The following is a 24,351-nucleotide window of genomic DNA, read 5'->3' as shown; positions in this document are numbered from 1 at the left end:
CTTTAAGACATTAATAATAATATTTGCCATATATCAATGCTATGTGTAGTTGAAATAACAACAAAAGAGTGGAGGAGTACATACTGGCAGACAGAAAACATGATGCAGTTGCGTAATTAGGTGCACTGAGATCGCAATGTAAATGTCACTTGGATACAGTCTACGGTGTTCCATAGATAGCGAGAAACAAAATCCCTCCAATCTCACTCGCTCGACAAGAGTTCTCCTGATTATATCCTTGCGCATTTTCACATCTCGGACTCCATGTGGAAAAAGAAAACACTACAGGAGCTGGCAGGAGAAACTTCAGATGAAGTGAAAAATGTGTCCGTTTGTGTTCCCACATGAAGCTCACCCCGAAAACTTCAGGAGTTTTTCAGGAATTTTGTGCAAGCGTGAACAAGGCTTAAGAGAGAAATCAAGGCCAAGCTACTTTTGCATGCCCTGGCACCATCTCTAAAGTAATGTGGAAGTTGTCTATCTCTGTAGTTCTTTTTGCACACATAATGGTCAGCAGAGACTTCTTGTGGCACACACTTTGCGTCTTCTGCTTTTGTGTTTGGTGAACTGGGCTGTCGTGATCCATACACGAGACTCCGTTGGCCGCTGGGTTTGTCACACCACAAATTTTGGGGTAGTGTCTGAAGCATTCAAAAGCGTCGTTGCACTTCTCACAATTGCGGCCCTTCAGGCTTGCAATGGGAGGTTGAGCAGAGGAGTTTGAGGAAGGGAATCTGTTGGTCTGTTCGTGGACTGTGCGAAATCTGACCCTGATCTCTGACTTGGAGCAGCACTTAGACATCCCCTCAGAGCAGAGGCAGCCCGTCACACAGCTGTGGCAAAGAGTGCACAGGTCCTTGCACATTACCCTTCTGAAGTTTGGCCTCAGCATCAGGTAGATAATGGGGTTATAGATCGTGGAAGACTTTGCAAACATGGCTGGCATGGCAAAAGCCACAGGAGGGATGTTCTCAATGTGTCCAAAGGCAGCCCACATGGACACCACAGCATATGGACTCCACGCCGCAAAGAAACCGATGCAGACTGCGACACTTAGCTAACAGGAAATAGAGGGGGAAAAATAATTACTGTTTTAATATTAATATCATGAAAAACAAGTACATGCTTTTGTATATCTGATCAGTTGAGTGTGACGTCTTCTAGATTTTTGTTATTTTACCCCTGTAGACACTAACACCACGTTAGTGCATCTCTCAATGCTCTACCCATCTTGACTCAAGTCTCAGAACGAGCTCCCTGGTTTATATTGAAAATATGAATCCTAAAGAACAGATACAAAATTCAATTTACTTTAGAACAAAGTGAATCTAGTCTATTTCTTGAGTATTTTAGGATGCATTCTTAAAATCCCAATGCTATAGTCCATCCATCCATTATCTATATTGCTCTTTCCCTGCACCAGAGGAGCTGACGCCAACCCCAGCCAGGAGGGAGAACATGCAAACTCCACACAATGAAGCCCTGTCTTATGGGGATTCTAACCTCACAGCGACAGTGTGCAGCCCTGATGCTTTAGTGTAGCTCCATATTGTTTTATTGTTTTTTCAATACTTTGTGTACAAGGGCCGGACACTAACAACAGTCATATGGTGTAGATGGAGTAAAAGATCTTTCGGCCCTTAGTTAAGATAAATCAGTTATTGAATAGAGTTATGATGATCACTATTTATCAGCGAAGGCAACCTCCTCTCATCCATCATTACACCCAGAGCCATTCCCCGCTAATGAGAAGCTGCATCAGTAGAGGACCTATTGAGGTCAGTTTCAATGTCTACAGTAGATTGATGAGAGAGGAGCTCTCCGGAGGATTCTGGTCTCTAAGGAAACGCTTTGATAATCTGGCCCTGAACCAACGCCCCCATTCTCTGGCCCTACCATCCTAAATTTGTTGCTACTTCTGTAAAACTAAGGTGTGCCAGTTTGGTTTTAATTGATACACATTATCTTTTCAGGTTTGATTATTTAATAGAGATGCACTAAAGATGAAGGCAAGCTTTTAAATATAAAAAGCAAAAAGTAAAGGACAGCTCACAAGCTTCTTTCTTCTCTGTGATTACCAATGGTGCCTCTAATGCTAATTTATAAAATATGTAATTTCAAAATAATTAGTCAAAAGAAGCCTGATCCTAATGGAATCTTTTGCATGATGAGGTTTTAATTTGTGTTTTGTCAGACGTTTCTCTTACCTTAACAATAATTGTCTGGATGCTGCTCATATGTGTTTTCCTCAATGCATGCTGCTCCATATTCTTACGGGAGGATTGCACTGTGACCAGGATGCCTGTGTAGGATGCTACAATAACACAGCATGGTACAATGTAGCAGAAGATGAACAGTGCCAAGGTGAATGAGCGTGCTGTGGAGTGCTGATTGGACAGGCGCCAGTCAATGCAACAGGCGGTGCCATAGGGCTCTGGTCCATATTTCCCCCAGTGGGCCAGCGGGGAGCAGGCAAACAGCAAGGCATAGAGCCAAGCACAGGCAATGAGCAAAAAGCCGTGAACCGAGTTAAACCTATTCCCTGTGAAAACAGATGAAATAAATTTTGAATCGTTTCAGTATTTTTAAGGTGTAATTCATATTGATTGGTTGTAAGTGTGTCAATAGCTGAATAATGGAATCTGTGGGTTGTTTCAGTCACTTGTCTGTTTATGTGATTTTTTTTTACAGAAGCTGACAAGGGCAAAAACATTAAGCAACATCGCAGACGACTTCTGTTCCAATGAACATGCTTCAAATCAGAAACTATGTAAATACAAAATTGCAAACGAAACTTCTAAATAAACACGCACACAAAACAGAGTCAAATGAAAAAAGTGTTTTAAAGCCCAAATACATGTAGTAAAAGCAAACTTGCTGAAAATTCATTAACAATGCTAAGTCAAAAAAAAAAAAAAACAGAAAAAACTAAGAAACAGAAAACCCTGTATACCCATTCATCAAAAAGTGCCCCAGGCCTGTAAGTTGCACGAAATGAAACAAGAACCAAAGCCTCTGCACATGGGGCGGGACCTAAGCACTGCAAATTAATCTCCCTAGTCTTTTTTTTCTTTTAATTAAAGAGCTATTAGTCCATTTGCTTTGTCCATTCGGTTGTTGGTTTAATGTCTGCAATCTGCTGTCTTTTTTTTTTTTTTTTTTTTGCAACGTGTTGCAGACTTCCCCATGAATGAAATAAACACAGAGGTCAAAGATTGTTTTGGTTTTACTTTGGTCCAAGCAAGAGGAATCAACAGTTTTTCTGTGGTATACTAAATCTGAAACATTTGAGCTCGTTTTTCATAAGGTTGAATTGAATTAAAAACAACTAAGTCAACATGATCAGCTTTTGTGCGAGTTGCATAACAGATAGAAGCACCAACATCTCTGATAGCGAGGACAACCAAGATGTATTGTTCATTCCCTCAAGAACATGATGTAACTCAAGAAATCAATGAAACTCTTGCAGCACTGCACTGTTTAAGACTGCATTCAGTCCTTGAAAATGCAAGCAATGAGAACTCTTATGACTAAGGCTGACCTATAAGCTTTGTCAATCTGTTTGTAATGGCTTAAGATGGTGGGATGTGTTGTCCACATTCACAGACAGTCAAAGATGAAGAAGGATACAATCATGGCTTCATGGGCAGCATGCAGCCATTGTGCTGCTTTAAGTCTTCAAATTGCCCGAATGATGATCTTTGATTTGGTATCCTGCAGGAATATGGACCACTTTGTCAAAAATACCCTCAAAGGAGGTTATTTATACAAGCTAGACACAATAGTCTTCAGATTCGTTTTCACTGTGAGCTGGACCAACGCTAGAAAGAGCAAGCGAAGCAGATTGAGTTTTGTTTCGCAGATGCAGAGACGTCCTAGAATCTTGTGTTCTATTGTTGTTATTTAGCTGGAGTGCCAAAGAACGTAAGATTGATTTTTAGCTGGACTGATTGTTTTCAAGCTAGTTTAGGTAGCACAAGAGTAGTTGGCAACTGAAGGTTAATTAGGTGAAGGATAAGTCCTTTGAAGGTAAAGAGTGGGTTGATGGAGTGGTCATGTTGCATCATCCTCGAATACACTTGATACATCGAGGCGGACAGTAGGATTGAACTAAAGGTAGCCGACTTTTGAAGAAGTGCTGGGAATATGATTGCAAAATAAAACATACAAATAATTAAACACATGTTACTATATCTTTTTGTAGTTCCATATTTTGAAGAAATTCTTCGATCATTAATTTATTTTTTGTCATATTTTGGTAATTTTTAAACAAGAAAACTGCTTGAAAACGTTTCTGTGACGCTCCCTGGGAAAACGCCATTTCTTGACTTCAAACACTGAGTCTCATTTCACTGCATTAACTAACATCACAAGTAATGCATATTGAGTGCAGCCCTCTAACTTGTCAGTCATCAAAGAAAGACTTATGTGCAGTGCTTTAGGGAGGGATTATCACTTCGTTGCCTTCCACAGATAAATCAACAATCAGACATTTTGGGATGTGATGGTTAATCCTTTTGTCATTTCAATGGGCATGAAAGCGTCTTTGAAGACTTACCATAGAACGGATAACATACTTTCACAAAGCACACCATGCTCAGTAGTGTTAGAGTGGTCAGACTGCAGATGCCAAACAACATGCCGCAAAAAGCGTATATGGAGCACACTGTTTTCCCATACAGCCACCTGCGTAGGAGGGCAAGGGGGTGTGAGAAAGTGAAAGAGGACAGTGCAAAGCAAAGAGAGAGAGAGAGAGAGAGAAAAGATCAATATAGGAGAGGCTAAAGTGGAGGAAAAGGAAAAAAGCATAAACTTGACACAGAGCATCTGTGAATTCAGAAGCAAACATACTGCTACAACAATAGAGTTACACAAAAAAAGGAAATTTATTAAGCAATATCTTGCATCAGCTACCAACAACAGAGCTTTCCATTCGCTCTTAGTAAAATACTAGTATGTTGTCTTTGTTTGCTCCTGTAGGTGTAGAGTATAATACCTGTGGTAGAAGCTGGAAGTGATCGCCATAGGGTATAAGGATATAGTCAGACCCAAGTCACTGACAGCAAGGTTGATGATGAAGTACTCAGCAGGCTTCAGGAGGTGCTTTTTCTTGAAGGAGACATAAAGCAGCGTGCTGTTTCCAAACAGTGAACACACTCCTGCAGGAGATATACAGACCCCTAAATGTGAGTGTTGGATGCACCTAAAGCAGAGGTTCCTGATCTAGGGTAACCAGCGAGCCACTGAACATCTCTGTCAGCACATCGATTTATTAATTTATTGTCACTGACATACTCCAGTCCACTGTTTGTTTGTACATCTATGTCTGGACTGGGTAAAAACTGAATTCTCTTTTGAGATGAATAAGGTTGTCTGACTCTTGAAAAAGTCATTTCTTATCAGAGTCATTCTGTACCTTCAATTCCGTTCCGACAAAAACAACAGGGTTAGAAAACCTTCATGTTTTTTGGAAGATGATCAAAATAAGGCTCCACACGTTGAATTAAGAGATTTACAGGTATTGGTAAAACGATCAGGTTTAACTTTGCTCTTTAAACCAGGCTTTTTTTACTAAGCTAAGCAAACAAGTTAAAGCCATGCATTTATGAGGATATTAGGAGATGAACAGTCATCATATCTCAGGCATAAGATGTTTCAGAGTTTTTTCCCTTATGGAATGTTTTGTAAATTGGTTTGTGTTGTGTCAAATTAAATTCACCCATTAAAACTGTAAGGTTTGGTTGCCTTTACATTGTGGGCTGCCTGTGACTACATTCAAAACAGAATCAGCAGTGATGGGGCTGAGATCAAAGACTCAGATGAAGATTATCTGGGTATGAATCTTTTTTCATTACATGGCAAAGCTTAAGATTTTACTAACGGCTGCACCTCGTTGTTGCATAAGCAGCTTCAACTCTGTACCCTCGCTGGGTCAGTATACATGTGCATTGCTGATAGGTGACTTATGCAGGTATATCATAGAATTCTGCATAAACAGAAAATATTGGCCTATTTGAAAGCAATACATAAACACAGCAGAGATTATACAGGTGGAAAGGAGTGCATATTATTTAGTCAGCATTCACAAAAAGTAAAGTTGATCCCAGGCTTCACAGTTTGCTGTCTTACTTCATGCTGTTACTCATTTCAGTCCGAACAGGGAGAGTAGAAAACTCATTATCGACAGCATCATTAGTGTTTTTATCATTTTTCTTTGTATTCATTAATGGAATATCAAACAACGTTTTACTCACCAAAAATGGAGTAGACCACTGCTACAGTTATATCTAGAGGTACAGGTATGTTGGAGTGAAATGCAAGGTCTTCTAACAACGCCATCTGAAAAATAAATCAATGATATTTGACCTTTCAACCTGTGTATTTGTGGCATGACAAGTTGTTAGACACAAAACAGCAGATCACAATTTAACTAGTTTTCACATTGCAGTTTGCGACCTGTCAATTTTTTTATACAGTATGATGTGTGTCGATAATTACACTTTACTTCGTTCATGTGCTTAAAGTTTTTTTGTCTTGCTGGATGTTTATTCATGTTGATGTTCTACGGCACAGTTGGTCCAAAGGTTCAGTCGGATTATGAAACCAATAAAGCGTGAGAAAATTACAACTAAATCCATATGAGTAATCACTGTGACACTTCAGATACACATGAAAAAAAGATGTGTGGAAATGCCCTGAAAATAAGACATTCTTCATTTGTTTGAATGTGTCTGTTTGCTACCCATGTGTATTCATCCCCATAGCACTGACTTTAGTCCCGATTTTTGTTCAGCAGCTTAAGACAGATAGTGACTGACAGGAAGATCAATGGATAATACTAGGGTCAGTTAACAAATTAGATTATAGGAAAACACCTCTCCGCATCCATCCGCATGATCTTTGGAAACATGAGTTCCACCGACATTTAAAATTCTGCTCACTGGAACATTTTTAATTTTACAGATGAATCATAATTCGAAGCCACCACCCGCATTTAAAAAAGTAGGACGTACTAATATTTGTCTAATGGGGATCTGAGTTCATATTCTAGGCTTTTGAGTTCCACAACATTAACTGAACTTAGTGATTAACACACTTTTACGGCTTGACTTAAACCAGTCAAATGTTCATGAATGGCTATAAAAAAAATACAGCATTGACTCGAGATTAATGATTTACACCTTTTCAGAAAAAGCTTATTGATTCGTCCAGAAGCTTTTGCTATTTAATCATGCTGAACAGTCACTGAATTAGCATTTAACATAATGACATAACAAGTGTTTGTTGAATTTGGAACTCTATCTTATAACTCATAATAAAAACTCATTATTCTCTTGCTTATGTGCAGCAGAAGATGCAAATGTTCTTATCTCCCCTATTTCACTTTCTGTTGTAGTGAGAGAACATCTTTGGGTGTATTCATACTTCTATCTCCTCTACTTTCTGACTCACCTGTTGCAGTTTTATTGTCTGTCTTGTCCTGGGCAGCTAACTCTAGAATAGAGAGACATATCTTATAGGATAGGTTTAAACCAGATGGTACAAGTCTGAATAGTGAAATGTGAAATTATCTATACGTAAAACGCATGTGAAACACACATGAAACTAAATCAAGGAGTAGGATACAGTGAAAACTGAGCAGCAGAACTCTTTAAAAATAGAGGCTCAGGGTCACACTGGGGCCACTAAAACTAAAGCACTTACTGCCTTACATTTAACAAATAGTGTGTAATGAAGCCACATAAACTACAATTAAAAGTAACTGTCTCTCGCTTTTCGTACTCATACAGTCATTCATGAAAAAAAAAGTGGATGAAAGAATGTAAATGTCTCCACATAACAAAAACAGTACTTACAAAGCATATCTAAGACTAAGAAGACTTCATGTCTCCAACATAAACTTTGAACGAAAAATAAATGTGTCAGTGGTTCATTGTGTTAGCAAGTCATCTTCTCCTTAACACCATCCTTATAGACTGACAAGACAGAACATGAAAATTAATTCATCACTTCAGTTGTTTTTGTTTAATGTTTGTCTCTACCAATGTGACAATCTATGATATGCAGGCTATTTTTTATCAAATCCCCATACAAAAACTAAATATATGCCAATGAGGATGAAGAAGAATAAACCCTCCTACAGATCAGAAGAGGCTAAATGTTAGGCCTTATTAAAATGTCGTTTGACGCGTCTGCCTCAGTCTTTTTAAACGACTTCAGATCCAGTTATGGACATGAATAAAGGACAAATAAAAGTTGGCTTACCTCAGAGGATAAGAGCGGATTTAGGCTACTTGAAACTGTGTCCTCTCGTGCAATTACAATGTCATTACAATCAAAGAATGACTTTTCCAACCTTTTTAACCGTAGACGACAGTTTGTGAGTCGGGATGTGAAGAAGTGTCAGAGACGGTCCCTCCTCTGTCAGACTGCTCACAGTGGCACTGTACAGCTGTGTGGACGGAGCAGCGCGAGGCTCCACTAAGGCGGAGAAGATCTGCTCAATTAATGACGTCAATTTCCACTTCATAACCACACGCTCACAGAGCCATCATTCACGTGCTGGGGTTTAATTTTGAGTCTTGCATCGAATATAGCACTGGTGCAATCACCATGTCTAAAAACTTCAAATGTAGGCTAGTCATGCATGATAGGGCACCTGCAGATTCTTGACTTTGGAATAAAGGAGGGAGGAGAGATTTAATAGGCTACATCGGATTTTCTTTGTAACTTACCATTGACGTGAATTAGCCGATATTCAAATGAAACGTTTCTGACTCACCAAAGGCTCATTGTGTCTCATGATGATAATTGAAACATGAAGTCGATAAGCGAGGAGAGCATATCTTACGAAGTCCAAAGTTGAAGACTGATCTTTTTTTCTGGAACATAAAATGAGATGCCTTTTTTGACCTTGCTTGAATAACCATTTTGCTAGGATGAACTGTTATTATTTTTACAGTCTATGGGATGAACCAAGTTGAAAATTTGCCACCAGCCCTTAGTCGAGGAAAACAGTAATAAACATAACCACAGAGATTGACATTTAAAAAACACAACAACAAACAAACACTCCCTAGTGTATGGCTGTTGCTACTAAAGGCTTAGAATAAAGTCATTGTTATTTCTCCCATTAAATTTACCTTTTGAGAGAAGATGAAATAGTTTTATATTCTGTTGATGTACAGTTGCAATTAAAAGCAACCCCACTTGTAATAACATTACAGCCCTGTTTCATTTACATCTTTACTTATAAAAGGCTTTCAGAGGAGGAGAGAAAAAGAGGTGCAAACTGACTCTTTGCATATTAGCAGCATATAGGGTGGTTGATGATGCAATTTTGACACTGCTGCACATCCTTAGTATCAACTCAAAAACATTCATTAGTATCCTTAGTATCAATTCTCAAGGGACCAAAGAGTTCATAGTGATCTTTGTTGAGTTATCATGCATTTGTAACCCCATCATACCAAATGGGTGTCCCTCCACAAATTAGTGTTTTTTTTATTTAGCAGGGAGACAATAATTGACAGCAAATTCATCTGAACTCAAACCGTCTCCACTGAAGCCTAAGCTTTATTGAACCCTTGATCAGCTTCAACAAAACAGCCAGAATAACATCCACCTTCATGCTCTGAATATGTTAATTAGAATTTAGCACCTTAATCTTCATCTTTTTTTCCTGAATGATCAAGGAGCATAAAACCCACATAAGATTGTGTGAATACCACTGGGATCCTTTTATTGCACGTTTTTTTTTTTTTCTACAATTCAGCATGAAACACTGAAACATTTTATCTTTGGAGACCTTGAGGCCTAAATGTAAATTGTTGTTGTTACATCGATGTTGTGTTTTATATAGGATGGCTCAATTTCAGCCCTGTTAACTTCCCCCTCTATACAGTGAGTTGCCCACTGAGTCAGTCAGGTCATTTCATTACAATTTGATGCAAGCTATATCCCACACACAACCAAATGAAATCAATATAAGTGAGTCAAAGACACATAGGTGGCACTTGAAAATTAATTTTGAGTTTGTCTCAGGAAATGCTAAAGGGAAACAATCTGGTTCGTCACACATTGAAAGCAGGCATGAGTTATCTTCAAAAGGATTACACCAATTGGAAATATTGCCTTGCTTGCCACTTGTGCTCCTTCCTTGTGTGAATACACACACACACACACACACACACACACACACACACACAGGTGGGAAGCACAGGCTGGAACAGATTGAGCTAATGTCTGAGATGAAAGCTGTATTCGAAGTATAAGAGTGATGTGAAAGAATTAATTGTGATGGCCACAGAGGGTAGAAAGAAATGAGTGTTCACAATAAGATAAAACACAGCATGGACATCAAAGTGGTCTGATGGGAATACAGAATAAGCATCTAACACACTTTTGACGCTCGAAAAAAGCCACAGCTGCCTGTAGATAATCATTATTACAGAGGATGGTTCAGAATATTAATCATAGTTGGGGTTTTAAATGTGAAACATCACAGTATTATTGGTAATGAAAAGCCACATACTACAGAGTTTTACTTACTCATTTTGTCATTTCTCTTAAAGGAGACAATGTTACTGATTAATCACATTTGCCCTTTTGTTGTTTACTTAATTGAAGGGGCATTATTTTTTTAATTATTGTGCAAGCTGAAATAGTAAACTTATATTTTTGAAGTGTGGAATAGTCCTAACACAAGGTCTCTTTAGAAGTCAAGGGAAATACAAACAGTTTGATTAGATTTAAGAAACAGTGGATATTTGATTTAAGGACTGGAAGTTATAGGCTGACCCTTTCCAAAGGCATAAAAAAAACATTTTATTAATAAAGCTTAATAATAGCATGCGTTATTTTAATTCATTAATATGAAGACTGAAATAAAAACCAATAACTTTTTTTTATTGTTGTAGTTTTAGAAGACAAAACTTACTGCTTTGACTAGTTTATAAATCTGCAACTCCTCTGCAGTTAGTTTGCCTTTTCTTAGCCACATAGGTGTTGAACATATAAACAAAAAAAAACTGAAGTTTCTCGAGGGTCCATTTGAGACTCGCTTCAAAAAACAAGTAAGCCCATTTTAAAATGTCAGATTTTAATGAAGAAATAAAAATGCATATCACCTAGTTTATAAAAGGGTTTGGTGTCTAAAGTTAAAAGTCAATACTGGTAAAAGCTTTACATAAGGTGAACTCTTCAGTTCAGGTGGGACTGATTTGAATGATATACAGGTTAGTAGCTGCTTGGAGGAATAGGTTCACTGTATCTCTGTTCTGACCTATAAAAGCTGTTGGCTTTGTTGTGAACAGCTGCTCCGCAAGTAACAGAATAACCCACTAATCTTCTGTGCCTTTGTAAAATGTTCTTTAACTAAACTTACTGTAAATGTGCCTAATTCCATTTAAGGGTTTGAGGTGGGTTTTAAAACTAATGTTACATATCTTGTTGCTATATTTTATATTCATCATTACAGCCAGAGTAAGTCAACAATAGAGTTTCCCGTGTCCCTGTTATCCCCGTGCCCCTCTACATCCCCGGAGTCAGAGTTTAAACCGTAAAGTAAATGCATTTTCTGTGTACATTATATACTGTACGTCTCTCACATTTTCTACCATGTGCTCAACATAAGAGCCACGGGCACATCTGCTCAAATAACTTGGGCTTTTTGAGTATGCAGGCTATTCGTCACGTAAAGCCACTATAAGAAGGAATGGCTCCCTGTTGAAGTGTTGAGAAAAAGGCAAATAGCACTTCCTTTGAGGTGAGAAAATAAGAAAGCCCGACACACCATCAAAAATTGGAAATTAAAAGCTCTAAGAGGTAATCACATTACAACAGAGAGTGCATCTGTATTTCAGGGCAGTTGTTGCCCTGGAAGAACTGTGTTGTAGCCATTGCTTTAGATTCTGCCATTGATTATCTGTCTGTGACATTGTGGGAGATTGCTGCCTCTTAGTAGGCAGGTAGAATTGAGTTCACCACATCACATGCATCTTTAAGAACTGCTTTGAAGATAGAAAAGCTATTCACACTTCATGTTTGCAGTAGACCCATGAAGTCACAGCTCTGTAAACCATTTAATCTGGTTGTAATTGCATGTGTACACAACACAAACATAAAGAAAGGAGTTCAACCCACTGATCCTTTGAAACATATAAGCCAATAAAAACCTTGCAAAAAAGTATAAAAGCCAAGAACTGAGATAAAGGCCAGCTGAAAAAAAGAGGTTTATGTAATTTAAAAAAGGGCACTGAATTGAACAGTTAACTTCCTGAACAGTGGACGTTACTTGGGTGGTTAACTGGGTGGTTATGAAGCAGATAAAATAAAATACTGATGTATATATGTATATATATATATATATTTATAAAAGTTTAAAATAAAGACTTGGATGAGTTGGAGACCGTAATGTTGAAACTAAACACTCTATAACTAAACACTCTATATTCCCAATAATGTATGCTCTGTCAGTTCTGAACGGTTTCTTGATACAATGACTGCAGGAGAAATCTCGAGATTTCAACAGCTTGTGATGATGAGATCAATGAGAAGAGTGAGCTTGTTATTAATGCAGTAGTGGACTGGATGGAGCCTCACTGTGCTGAAACGCTCAAAGCAGGACTGATGAGCAACAACACAGCTGGAATTGCTGCTCATGAATTCACTGTGTGCAAACACTGGGGAGCCAGAGAGCATTTAGAATTTTTATTTTTTGGCTATGAAGACAATATTGTATGTGCAAAGGCATATTAACGTTTAAATGTTGCACATTTGCTTGTGTTTGTGCCTTAAGTTGTGACGCTGACATACGTCTTCTTGTTTGAGAATGAGTCTTAACAGATGTGTTGCGTTACTGTTTATTTGGGCCTTTTTATGCTTTCATAAGAGGGACAGTAGATAAGTCAAAAATCAGGGAGAGAGAGAGAGAGAGTGGGGAATTAATTGGGCACATTAATTAACCACTACAAAACAAATGCATCTGAAAGAATAAAAAAATAATGTTGAGATCAGCATCAAGCCATAATGTAAAACATTTATGAGGGTTTAATTATTGTATGGGTGAACAGGTGAATACAGGTGACATTCTTCTGTTATTAATGCATCTTAAAACTACAGTGACCAACGTACAGTTTGTGTCGATCTTTGCCACCACTGTGGACACAGTGGTCTTTGCTCATCTTGTCCTGTGAATGTAGACAAAAAGTCTCTTACAGCTTTCTCTAGACAGCCGATCATACCACTCATTGTAAATCTGTACCACGGAAAATGTAAACAAAGGCTCTTCAGGGAGTAGTTAATTTCCCTTCTTGACGTCAATCGATGGCAGAGATAATCAACACTTCATATTATGAAAAAAACAGTCGGGCTTGGTTTGATTTGCTTTTGTGGGTCATAAGAGGCATCAGTGTTAGTTTATAACTTAACTACATGTAGTGCTGAAACATTTACTACATTCCATCACTTGTATAGACCCCTGTGATGCAGCTCTCCTGCTGGGGGGCAACTTCAACATTCATGTTTATATCAAATAGCATAATAAGCACCCTCCATATTCTGAGGCTTTCATACAAAAAGGAAAAGTTAGATATCCTATTAATATTTTAAAGAAAGCACACATCACACATTCTCCACCTCTTGAAGCCCATAGGCTACGTTTATTCAAGAGTTAGTAGTAGAGCTGTTAAGCTGTGATCATGGTTTATGGAGGTTGTCAGCTTGAATTGCCACAGTTTCTAAATTTAAACAATAAACAGATGACTCACCTCATGTAGAAACATGCTGGGGTTTCACGGTGGAGGCAAGAGGAGATAAGGTAACAGATCAGACGACTCACCTGAACCTGAGCTTTACCCTGAGAGGAAAAACTGTTACACTGCAGCTCGAGCTATTTGTTGTAACATTATTTTGTTTAAACTCTGGGGGGAACTAAAGGAGTAACATACATTTGTGCAATAACAATAACTGAAAGAAAAGGCACTGTAAGCGCTTTTTAAAGTAAAGATTTACAAAGGTTTATTTACACAATACTAAATATTACCCCCAAAAAATTCAAACACAGTCTGTTGTTAAGTAACATAAAATACGATAAACTTCAGGGTTCTCACAAGGCCAAACAAGTAAAACAAACACTCCACTCTGACTTCAAATAAAAGTAGTCTTACTTGTTAGAAACAAAAACAAAACTCTCCCTGACCACAAAAAAGGACGAAAGTGGTTAAACAAAATGGCGGAGAAGTCCCACGCTACAGCTACTTAAATAAATGTTAATGCTCAAAAAGCTAAGCACTGCTCTCCCAAACACACAACTTACAAGTCACACCAGCTACTAGTCAGCAGAACGATGAACGAGACCAACTGAACGACCTGAGGCGTCTATCTCCAGCTGATTAACCGATCAATTGCAGGAGGTGAGGAGCTCTCAGAGTGTGTCGATGTAGAGCAGGAAGGTGTGACAAACCTGCAACACAGACATGTTGATGAAAACAAAAACACCAGTCCAATCAGGATCTAACAGTATTCTTTTATCATAGTCACTCTGTTAGTTATAATGTAACAATGTGTCCATATTGAACAGAAAACAGTGTATGGCTTTTTTTCTATACTTTCCTGTGAGGTATCTTGTCTGCCTTGTGAAAAAGTTACACATCACCTCAGCATGGCATTCCTATTTATTCATTTATTTTGCCCTATGAGACTTCAGCATTGAAACGCCATCCTCTGATTGGAGGACGGCCTCTCCCTGAGCCAGTCGACCCTCTTTTAGAGTAGCATGTGCCGTAGAAATTATGGTTCTGTTTTTCAAATATGTATTCTTTTAATATTGTTGAAGTTTTTTTGCGGCTCATTGTCCTCTCTGCACAAACCTTCTCGTGGTCAGTGACAGGAGAAACACAGCCGGAGTCGGCAGTGCATCAGTTCAGCCCCATTAGTTCCATCTTTTGCATTAATCCGTCTTATAAGTAATATAAAGCAGATGCTGAGAAATATCAATAAGTAATCAAAAGCGACCTAAAAACTTAAAGTGAACATGATGTGACAGCAGTGCTTGATTGTTTTCTTTTGCTTTGTCCTAGTTGCAAGAGCCTCAAGGGCAATCTGACATTTAGCATTGAAAGCTTTTCTGTGTAAGAGAGCTCTATGCCAATGCATTACAAGGCAAAACGTATATACTGTAACTCACATGATGGATCGCAGGCTAGATTTGATCAGTTTTATATTTGAGCATGAAAAACAAATACATGGATCAAAGAAGAATACACAAGAGTGAATATCTATGTATGTGCATCGTCATTGGTCTAAAATGTTTGACTGACTCTTGTTATTGTCTGTTTATATACAGTATATAGTGATCATGATAAGAGGGCTACGTCTATAACTACTGCCATCTGCAGGTGGAAATATGTAACCCTGTCCCTGTCCTTCTTCATATTTAACTCCACAGAAAATACATTGAAAAATGTTGAACGTATATTTATTTTACAACATGAAACACTTGATATAGATAATCCTCAAACCTTTGTGAACCCTCAAGAATAGTTTGCATGTGATGGTATACATTAACAAATAAAAATTAAATACTCCAAGCAACACATGTTTTATAAAGTGTGGAGTTTCCTTTCCTTCCTTTCTATTGAATGGCACAAAGAACTCCCTCAAGTATGTTGAAGATCCACTTAAGTAAGTCAAGGCCACATCAACAAAGACCAGTATAGTTTTATCTCTGAGGGCCAACATCGCTGGTTCTTGGTTTGATTCTAAAATGATGGGGAGTAAATGTGTTGATAACGTCATTTTGTGTATTGGTCCCTTTTTGATGTTGTCATTGACTATAGCTGTTGCATACATTAATATCGTATCTGTTGCATATGCATATATAAATAAATAAACTAGAATGGTACATGAGGCTTATTCTGTCCTATGACGTTGTTGCAATCTCTGGAACTCACGAAGGTTGGAGCATTACGTATGAAACACGAACATAATCTAAAAGATGTCATCCATTGTTTTCTGAAGATATGTTATAAATCCTAACAATGGTGGGTGCCTCACTTTCAATCATTCTAGGATAAGAGGTGAAGCTGAGTCAAGCTATAAGGCTCGAGTCAGTCAGACCAGCTCTGCACCTTCATACGCCTATCAAGATGAACCTTTGCCTGATTTAATCTGTATTTCATATTTGATTTCATGGGCACAGATTAGTCCCTTAAAGTTATCACTGCAGAGATAGTGAGTTCATTTAGACCCTTACCTTAGATTGTAAAGTTTTCAGCATAACCCCACATAACCCCCCCCCCCCCCCCCCCCCCCAGCTGTGTGTGTCACAGCAGCATGTCTTCAAATGTGTAAATATTTGTTAGTAGATACCAGAGGACTCAAGTTGCCGTATAACTTAGACACTTTACAGCTCTATTAATTGGTAACCTGGGATCACGTGTATTTTATCTGATTCCCTGTTTGTGCTCTCTCTTCTGTCTACTTCCTGAGTGTCTCAGTATACCTTCAGAGACACTGTCCCATGTAGAGGGACGTTTCAGGACATGGCAGCAAGAAAACCTACAGGTGTACTTGTTCTTCATGTGATTTTCCTTTTATGTGGTTCTACCCTCTGCTTGGTGAGGAGTTGGATTATTGTTTTGATTAATATTTTATGAAATTCATTTTTCCATACTTTTGCAATCCCTTAATATTTTCAATTCTCTTTTTTGCAGCCCACAGCCAAATTATTAGGTAGGTGTTTTATTTTTTTTCTAGCAAGACAATGACTTCACGACCGCTTTTATTGCTGTGATTTTAAGTCTCCTAATTTACACAGACTATGATGTGGACGGAGGACGGGACCTTGACATCTTTGACATCAACGAAGGTACGCAGAGAGGAGGAAAACAAAAGAACTGTTTTCATGGTTTCACATTAACAGTTTTCTTTGTGCTTGGTGTCCACAGAGGCAGGGCTCAATCTTGTAGAGGGAGACATCCTGCTCGATGAGAGGCAAACTCGTAATTCTATCATAGGGGAAGAGTACAGGTGGCCAAAGACGATTCCATACTACATGGAGGATGATTTAGGTAAGCGTGTCTCTTAGAAGTTCACCTGCAAATTCAAGTTTGTTCTTAAAGCTATCTATCTGTCTGTCTGTCTGTCTGTCTGTCTGTCTGTCTGTCTGTCTGTCTGTCTATCTATACAGTATATATACAGTAGCCTTTGTATTTATGATTTATTTTAAACTTTAACTTGTAACTGAGTTTTTTCTTACACTTTGCTAGAAAGAAGATTACTTTTTTTTTTAGAGCTACACTGCTTTTAAAAAGTTGTGTTCTTTTTCTTTGTGGGACTGTTGTTTGAAGAATTGGTTAACTTTAACTTGCATATATTGTCATTAAATATGACAGCTCAGTCTGTGGGCAGAGGAAGTTTCTGTGGGGTCTGAAGGACCTCGAACAATGAGGACTTTAAATCAGTGTCAATAAAAAACAAGAGTGGAACAAACCATAACACATCGACAGGGTCTGCTGTTTTTCTGTTACATCAGACTATAGGCTCAGACTGGTTCAGAATAGGGAACAGAGGTTACATAACGGTGTAGTCTTTATGTTCGATATTCAGCCATTTAAAAGCAATTCTTTGATCCACATATTCGAACCGTATGTGGCTATCTTAACATGCTTTAATAATTCAACAGAGGACTTTATGAACCTTCTCTGCATTATGTTTGAAACTTAAAAGGGAATTTTGAATACACATTTCTTCAGACTTGAAATTAACTTAATTAACATCTTCTCTGCAGAGATCAATGCAAAAGGTGTAATACTGAAGGCCTTTGAGCAATACCGCCTCAAGACCTGCATCGACTTCAAGCCTTGGAGTGGAGAGGCAAACTACATATCCATCTTCAAAGGAAGCGGGTAAGGCGGGAGAAGGTGTAACATATAGCATGATCAGCTCTAACTACATCAAAGACGATGCATCCTTAAATGTTGTTTTCCTTTCCCGCGAAGCTGTTTTTCCTCTGTGGGGAACCGGAAAGTGGGGAAGCAGAGATTGTCCATAGGGACAAACTGCGACCGCATCGCCACCATTGAACATGAGTTCCTTCATGCTCTGGGTTTCTGGCACGAGCAGTCCAGATCAGACCGAGATGATTACGTCAAAATCATGTGGGACCGCATCTCAGAGGGTACTAAACTTCTCACGGCTCGGTCTTCAATTAACTCAAACACTTCTCCGTTCATGCTCCCCACATATGATCCATCACTTTATGACATGCTTACTTTATATGGCTTCAATTCAATGTGTGTATTTATAACTTCGATTGAGAGGCAGTGTAAAGTAGCTTTTATCTGAATGCTTACACGTAAACAAGATTCGGCACGGATTCACATCGTAAAGTCCTATATCAGGAGCTTATATTATGTGGGATATGAGAGGCACTTCAAGCCGTCGTTGGCTTATTGCATGTGTTAAAGCATGTGCTGCTTGTGGTGTTTTTCCTGCCTGCATAATCTAAGAGAGATAAGCCAACCATAATTCTTGAAGTATCAGACTTTGTATTGTAGCTGCACTGACCTATGTGCTTCAAATCTTTCATTGAAAAATCTGCTACAAAAGATTAAAGCAAATTAAACTAAATTTCCCCGTTGTGGGATGAGTATTTTATCTAAAAATTATATAACAAATTTTAATTTGACTCACATTTTTCAGTGTTTGTGTGTGTTCCTTAAATTATTTATTCCAGATACATCTTTTTTTCCCACATTTGTGTGTACACGTAATCTGTAATCTTAGTTAACTCTGATACAATATCAATTAGTAACAGTTATGTTTTATGTTTATCATTGTACCTTTATTACGGAGGCCCTAAACAGACATGCATTTATACATTCCATTTCCTATAATTATTTTGACGAGGTCTTGACTTATTTATCTTGTGAACTAGCAATGCTGGCTTCCCTGTTGTAATGATTTTGTTGATCGAGATGACGAAGGCCTTTTTTTCTCCTGTCATAGTAATATAATTAAATGACAACCAATAAAATCTAATAATAGGCTGATCACTGTGAAAGGCCAAACCAGGACATGCCATGGTATCAGTGTCCGACTAATGAGGCCAGTTTAGCCTACTTCTATATCGGTTTGTGATTTTGCCACTCTACTGAGATAACAGGAAAACAGGAAATGAAAAAAAAAAAGAGTAAACAAAATGTATGGATGAATGTCTACATTTTTTTTTCAGATGTCGGATTAACGGTCAAGGTAGATTTGTAACTTTTTTCCTTTTGTAGGTAAAGAACACAACTTTAACACCTATGACGACACCACCTCTAGCTCTTTGGGTGTGCCTTACGATTACGGATCAATGATGCACTACAGCAAAAACGCCTTCCGCAACGGCACTGAGCCAACCATCGTCACCAAGATCCCCGCTTTCAGCGACGTCATTGGCCAGCGAATGGAGTTCAGTGACAGCGACCTGCTCAAGCTGCACCGCCTCTATAACTGCAGTAAGTGTCAACCACTCACATCCAAGCTGTTCGTCTTGATCTTTGCGAGGAGTGCAGTGTCAGTGTGCTCCAATGTTATCCCCCCCCCACCGCCATCCCTGTTAAAGTCTCGTTAAAATGAAAACAATCTCAGCAGAACAATCTCAGTTTATAGCGGTGCAAAGTTCTCCACTTATGGGCTGTTTGTTCATGCGATGTTTTGTAGCACAGGGATCCACCTTCCTGGACTCATGCGACTTTGAACGTGAAAACATCTGCGGCATGATCCAGGGACCGGGGGATTCGGCAGACTGGGTCAGGGTTGACGAAGCTGCAGGAGGGCCCGACACTGACTACTCCAACATGGGCAAATGCACAGGTGAAGAGGAGCATGTGGCAGGAATAAACATGACATTTGATGCAGATACATATCTTTACAACAAAAGTTTAAAGTGTGTCTCAAATCAACACTCATTATCGTTTCTTCGAAAACTTTGGTCTCTAAAGCTTGGACCAAAGCGGATATGATTCTTCAGTCTGTGTTTGATTAAGCGAGTGTCTTTTCGTAGGACATTCTCTCTCCTTACTATCCCTCCACCACAACTCAGCAAGAAAAAGTCTCTCCAGAAACGCACCAAGAGGGAATTTCATATCAAGCATACCCTCATTTGAAAAGATGACTTTAGTAGTTTAAGAAAAGCTGTTTTTCACAAATGAGGAATTTTATCTTCCTTGTGAGTGAATCTTTGGAAAAGTTTGGACGAGTAGTGTGATTTTACTGCTTCCATGCATGTGAGGAATGAGATTTAAAATAGCTGAACCTCTATGAAGACGATATACTTTATTGATCCCATAAGAGGAAATGCTATTTTTTTATTAAGACATGCTACACAAACACAGAATACATGTTGCGCACTGAGACATGAACCATCTCATACTAAGTACATGATATATCATCAGTTTTTGATAGATAGCCCATATACAGTAAAAACACAGTGAAAATGTTGTTAACCAAGTTAATTTGTCTCTCTAGGCTCGGGATATTTCATGCACTTTAACACTGGCACGGCCACCAAAGGGGACACAGCTCTGCTGGAGAGCCGGATCCTTTACCCCAAAAGAGGATACCAGTGTCTGCAGTTCTTCTATTACAACAGCGCCAGCCCCTCTGAAACTCTGAAGATACATGTCCGAGAGTATGACAGTGATAACCCCAACGGGAGACTGCGCTTTATAAAGACCATAGATGGTGACAACTCCTGCTTCAAATTCACTGAAACAATCTGATTGGGGAATCAGTCCATATCAGAATTTTTGTTGAGTTGATTGCATCTTTTTACCTCGTGTGCTTTAACAGGATCCCCTCAGAAGCTGTGGCAGCTGCACCACGTAAGTTTAGATGTCAAAAAAAAATTCCGCGTTGTCTTCCAAGGGACCAGGGAAGGTCTCGAGTCTACAGTAGGGGGACTTTCCCTCGACGATATCAACCTCTCTGAGACCACCTGCCCGGAGTTTGTGTGGCGTGTGAAAAACTTCAGTCATGTTATGGATAGCACGCCAACAAACACACCTATCTTCAGCCCCCCATTCACATCTAAGGAGGGTTACAGTTTCCAGATGGCGCTGTATCCCAGCGGGAAGGATGGATACCCCGGCGAGCTGTCAGCATATGCTCATCTGGTGGCCCGGGAGGGGGACACTGGGCAGAAATGGCCATGTCCCTGGAAACAGATGACTATGATGCTTATGGACCAGCACCCACACATTCAAAAGCGCATGTCTAACCAGCGCAGTGTCACAACTGACCCAAACATGAAGGCAACAGGTAGAGCTAATTCAAGTATCCAAAAGAGTCGAATCATTTACTGTCATATGTTCAACAACTTCTCTTATACTTTGTTTTTGCTTCACGAACTTCTTTCAACAGGCTCTGACCAATTTTTCTGGGACGACCCTCGCAAGGTGGGCACAGAGGTCACAGATTCAGACGGGTCCAAGTATTTCAGAGGGCCAGGCGCTGGGACCCCAGTGTATCTAACCCACCTCAGAGCAAAGAGCAGGGACTTTATAAAGGGAGAAGATGCCATCTTTCTTCTCACCATGGAGGGTAAAAGGACCGGATTTCAGTATCAAGTTCAGTCAAGTTATGGATGGATGGATGGATGGATGGATTGGGGATGCATATTTATCTTGAGATGTGTTATGGTTACAAGCTACATCTGTACGTTACAAAGAGCCACATACTATACATGGGATGTATGCAAGTGATGCAGGATTATGTCCATAATTACGACACCCACCTATCAGAAACACACCACATGCAATCACTACATGTTTATCATTTCACCTCAGTCCAGCTTCAGTTAACAGCTTTCTCATTGCTGCTCCTCTTCAGATGTGTCTCATCTGACAGTGACGCAGCCTCTGCCTTCCACAACCCAAACCCCTCCTTCAACAACCACCCATTCAACAACCGCAAACTCAACAACCCCCCCTGAAGTCTGCCTCAATGTGGAGTGTCTAAATGACGGAGTCTGCGTGGTGGATGAGGGCAAGGCCGTTTGCAGGTATGTAATCTCTGTCTGGACTCACTTTATGCATTTGTTATAATTGGCAAGACTGAAAGGGTGACCTTTATTTGAACACTTGTGCCCCGATGAAATGATAAGCGCTCAGTTGAAGACATCCCTCGTCCAAATGATGCCCCTATGGCCTATACTGACAAGTTACATAACCTCTTCTATGGCCCTTAGTTGCCATAACAACCAAAACAGAATTGTCATCTTCAACAGGCTGTGTTGGTGTGAGCTCCAGGTAAGGACAATGACAATACTACCTACCTCCCCTACCCCACTTTTGTATAGGCTGATGGACAGCATGAGCCAGAACATCACTGAGTTTGTCAAGAAGGAACCTCCCTTCCCTAGTGTTTCGTCCAATTAGTCCCATGACACATCAGAAAGGCCGGACAGTGAGCTCCGGTGTCTCAGAGTCCCCCCCACACAATGCCACCTTTCAATGCCCACTCGACCCACACGTATAGAACTTAATTATCTTACCTCCTATACCACATGGCTATCAAAGCCCAAACAGCATTGCTACCTTCAACAGACCCACGCTCCATACATGCACGCTCCAGGTAGTGGCAATACTGATACAACCTAACGTACCACATGACAATTAATTACACCCACAGACAGAATGCAACTATTCCTGGTGTCAACATTTCTCAAAAAGGGCAACGAATACAAAAGAGAACATAGAAAGACAGAGACAAGTCTAAATAAAGAGGGTGGAGGAAGCAGAGCTGGGGTGAGGTCAGGTCTACCAGACTTTTGCCCGACCTCTTCCTATGTGGAAAATCTAACTCCATACCCCCTACTCCCACTATTTTCATAAAATAAGAAAATAGAGAAGAGAGAACAATGGAGGAGATGAATGGTTTTCTCCTACCTTTAGCATTACTCCTCGTCATCCATCCATTTTAACGACAATCATGCAAGAATCATGTTGAAGACTTAAAAAACGTGTTTTTCTACCTTCATACAATGACTCAGTTAAGAAAACTGCAATGGCTTGGCTGGCAAATAACTAACCCATTACTATTCTGCATGGTAAATAAAAATAGAAAAGAATTAATGCATGCATACTAAACCATAACAGTCTGTATTTTGTGTTGAGGCGACTCAGAATGGTTACCTGTGATCTTTTTTAAACAACATCTGAAGCTGAAGATAAATTCCCACATTGTGGACATATTATCTTGATTGCTTTTTATCATTACTGCATTTCATATAAAAGATGGGGAGGAGGATTAAATTGAAGCATCACTGCTTAGACTAAAGACAAGACACAATCGGAAACGTGAAGATTTGCTTTTTTCGAATGGATTCAGTTCTTTAACCAACACTTTTCTGATCACTTTTTAACCTGTTGTGTTTCAAAAGTCCTTACAAAAAACAACGAGGTGTAAAACATGGACAAGCAACATATTTAATATAAAGGGTCTTTCGTTGATGTTTGGGGAACTTCTGATACTTGCAGGTAGAGTCGACTTGGTTGGGGCCTTCTGTTATCATTAAGTATGCTACGCTAAGCTAACCTCCTGCTGGTTGCATCTTAATATTTACCAGAGACACAAGAGGGTCAAACCAAATCTCTTTATTTGAACTATTCCTTTAAGAACATTGTCTTTTTTAATTTTCTTTTATGCAGCCGGGAATACTGAAACAGAACTGTCTGATCGAGAGCCGCATAAAAGCTCAAACATACGTTTAGTATTGAATAACTTTGTATGTAGCCTGTCCTATTAAACTGAGTCTGTCTTAGGCCTATGTTTAACATGCACCAAGTTTGCATCACCCTCTATAAATGCTTTGCAGGAGTGCCTCTTGTCTTATGTTCTGCCTCTCCTCCTCTGTCTCTGCTCTGCAGGTGTGTGGTGGGTAAGGACTGGTGGTATTATGGGGACAGCTGTCAGCACAAAGGCTCCAACAAGGATAAAACCACCCTGGCACTCGCCTCCTCTCTGTCCGTTTTCGGAGCGATGCTGTTGATTACAGTAGTCAGTGTTGTCTGTGTGAAGAAGAAGTATAAGAAGCGAAGGAATGACACCGTGATGGCTACTGAGAGGCTGTAGTAGTGTGAGACGAGACATTTCCGAACACCACATGAAAAATGTTTATGCTTCAATGTAATAGGGAAAGGCTTTTACTTTAAACTGGTAATGCTTTCAAACCTTTTGAAGATTCTGCGATTACAAACATTTCAATACTGGATGAGATCGCCCCCTTCTGGTCATTCTACTTTTAAACACTTCATCAAACCAGGATCAAAGCTAGTAAATAAATTCTTTTTAACTGCTCTC

The 24,351-nt window shown here is 39.3% G+C and overlaps 2 protein-coding genes across 2 annotated transcripts; one reads left to right on the top strand and one right to left on the bottom strand.

Moving 5' to 3' along the window:
* Window positions 1-418: 418 nt before the first annotated feature.
* On the bottom strand, window positions 419-8,346 carry opn7a (opsin 7, group member a; the record flags this gene model as incomplete). The annotated part of the gene is made up of 7 exons (XM_079347706.1): window positions 8,266-8,346; window positions 7,453-7,494; window positions 6,255-6,339; window positions 4,997-5,159; window positions 4,559-4,686; window positions 2,208-2,542; window positions 419-1,057 (listed from the first exon to the last, which is right to left on the bottom strand). Exons 3-7 carry the CDS (start codon window positions 6,337-6,339, stop codon window positions 419-421), a joined length of 1,350 nt encoding a protein of 449 aa, XP_079203832.1. The 5' UTR covers window positions 7,453-7,494; window positions 8,266-8,346.
* Window positions 8,347-15,924: 7,578 nt separating this feature from the next.
* Window positions 15,925-24,348, top strand: mep1bb (meprin A subunit beta b; the record flags this gene model as incomplete). Its single annotated transcript, XM_079348874.1, has 12 exons — window positions 15,925-15,957; window positions 16,759-16,870; window positions 16,950-17,072; window positions 17,792-17,909; window positions 18,003-18,181; window positions 19,287-19,505; window positions 19,711-19,863; window positions 20,518-20,733; window positions 20,842-21,309; window positions 21,412-21,591; window positions 21,880-22,051; window positions 23,919-24,348. 12 exons carry the CDS (start codon window positions 15,925-15,927, stop codon window positions 24,121-24,123), a joined length of 2,178 nt encoding a protein of 725 aa, XP_079205000.1. The 3' UTR covers window positions 24,124-24,348.
* Between the last annotated feature and the right edge of the window lie 3 nt (window positions 24,349-24,351).

Source organism: Symphodus melops (genome assembly GCF_947650265.1).
Source record: "Symphodus melops genome assembly, chromosome: 7".
Classification (NCBI taxonomy): Eukaryota; Metazoa; Chordata; class Actinopteri; order Labriformes; family Labridae; genus Symphodus; species Symphodus melops.
This window is presented reverse-complemented; position numbering and strand designations above follow the sequence as displayed.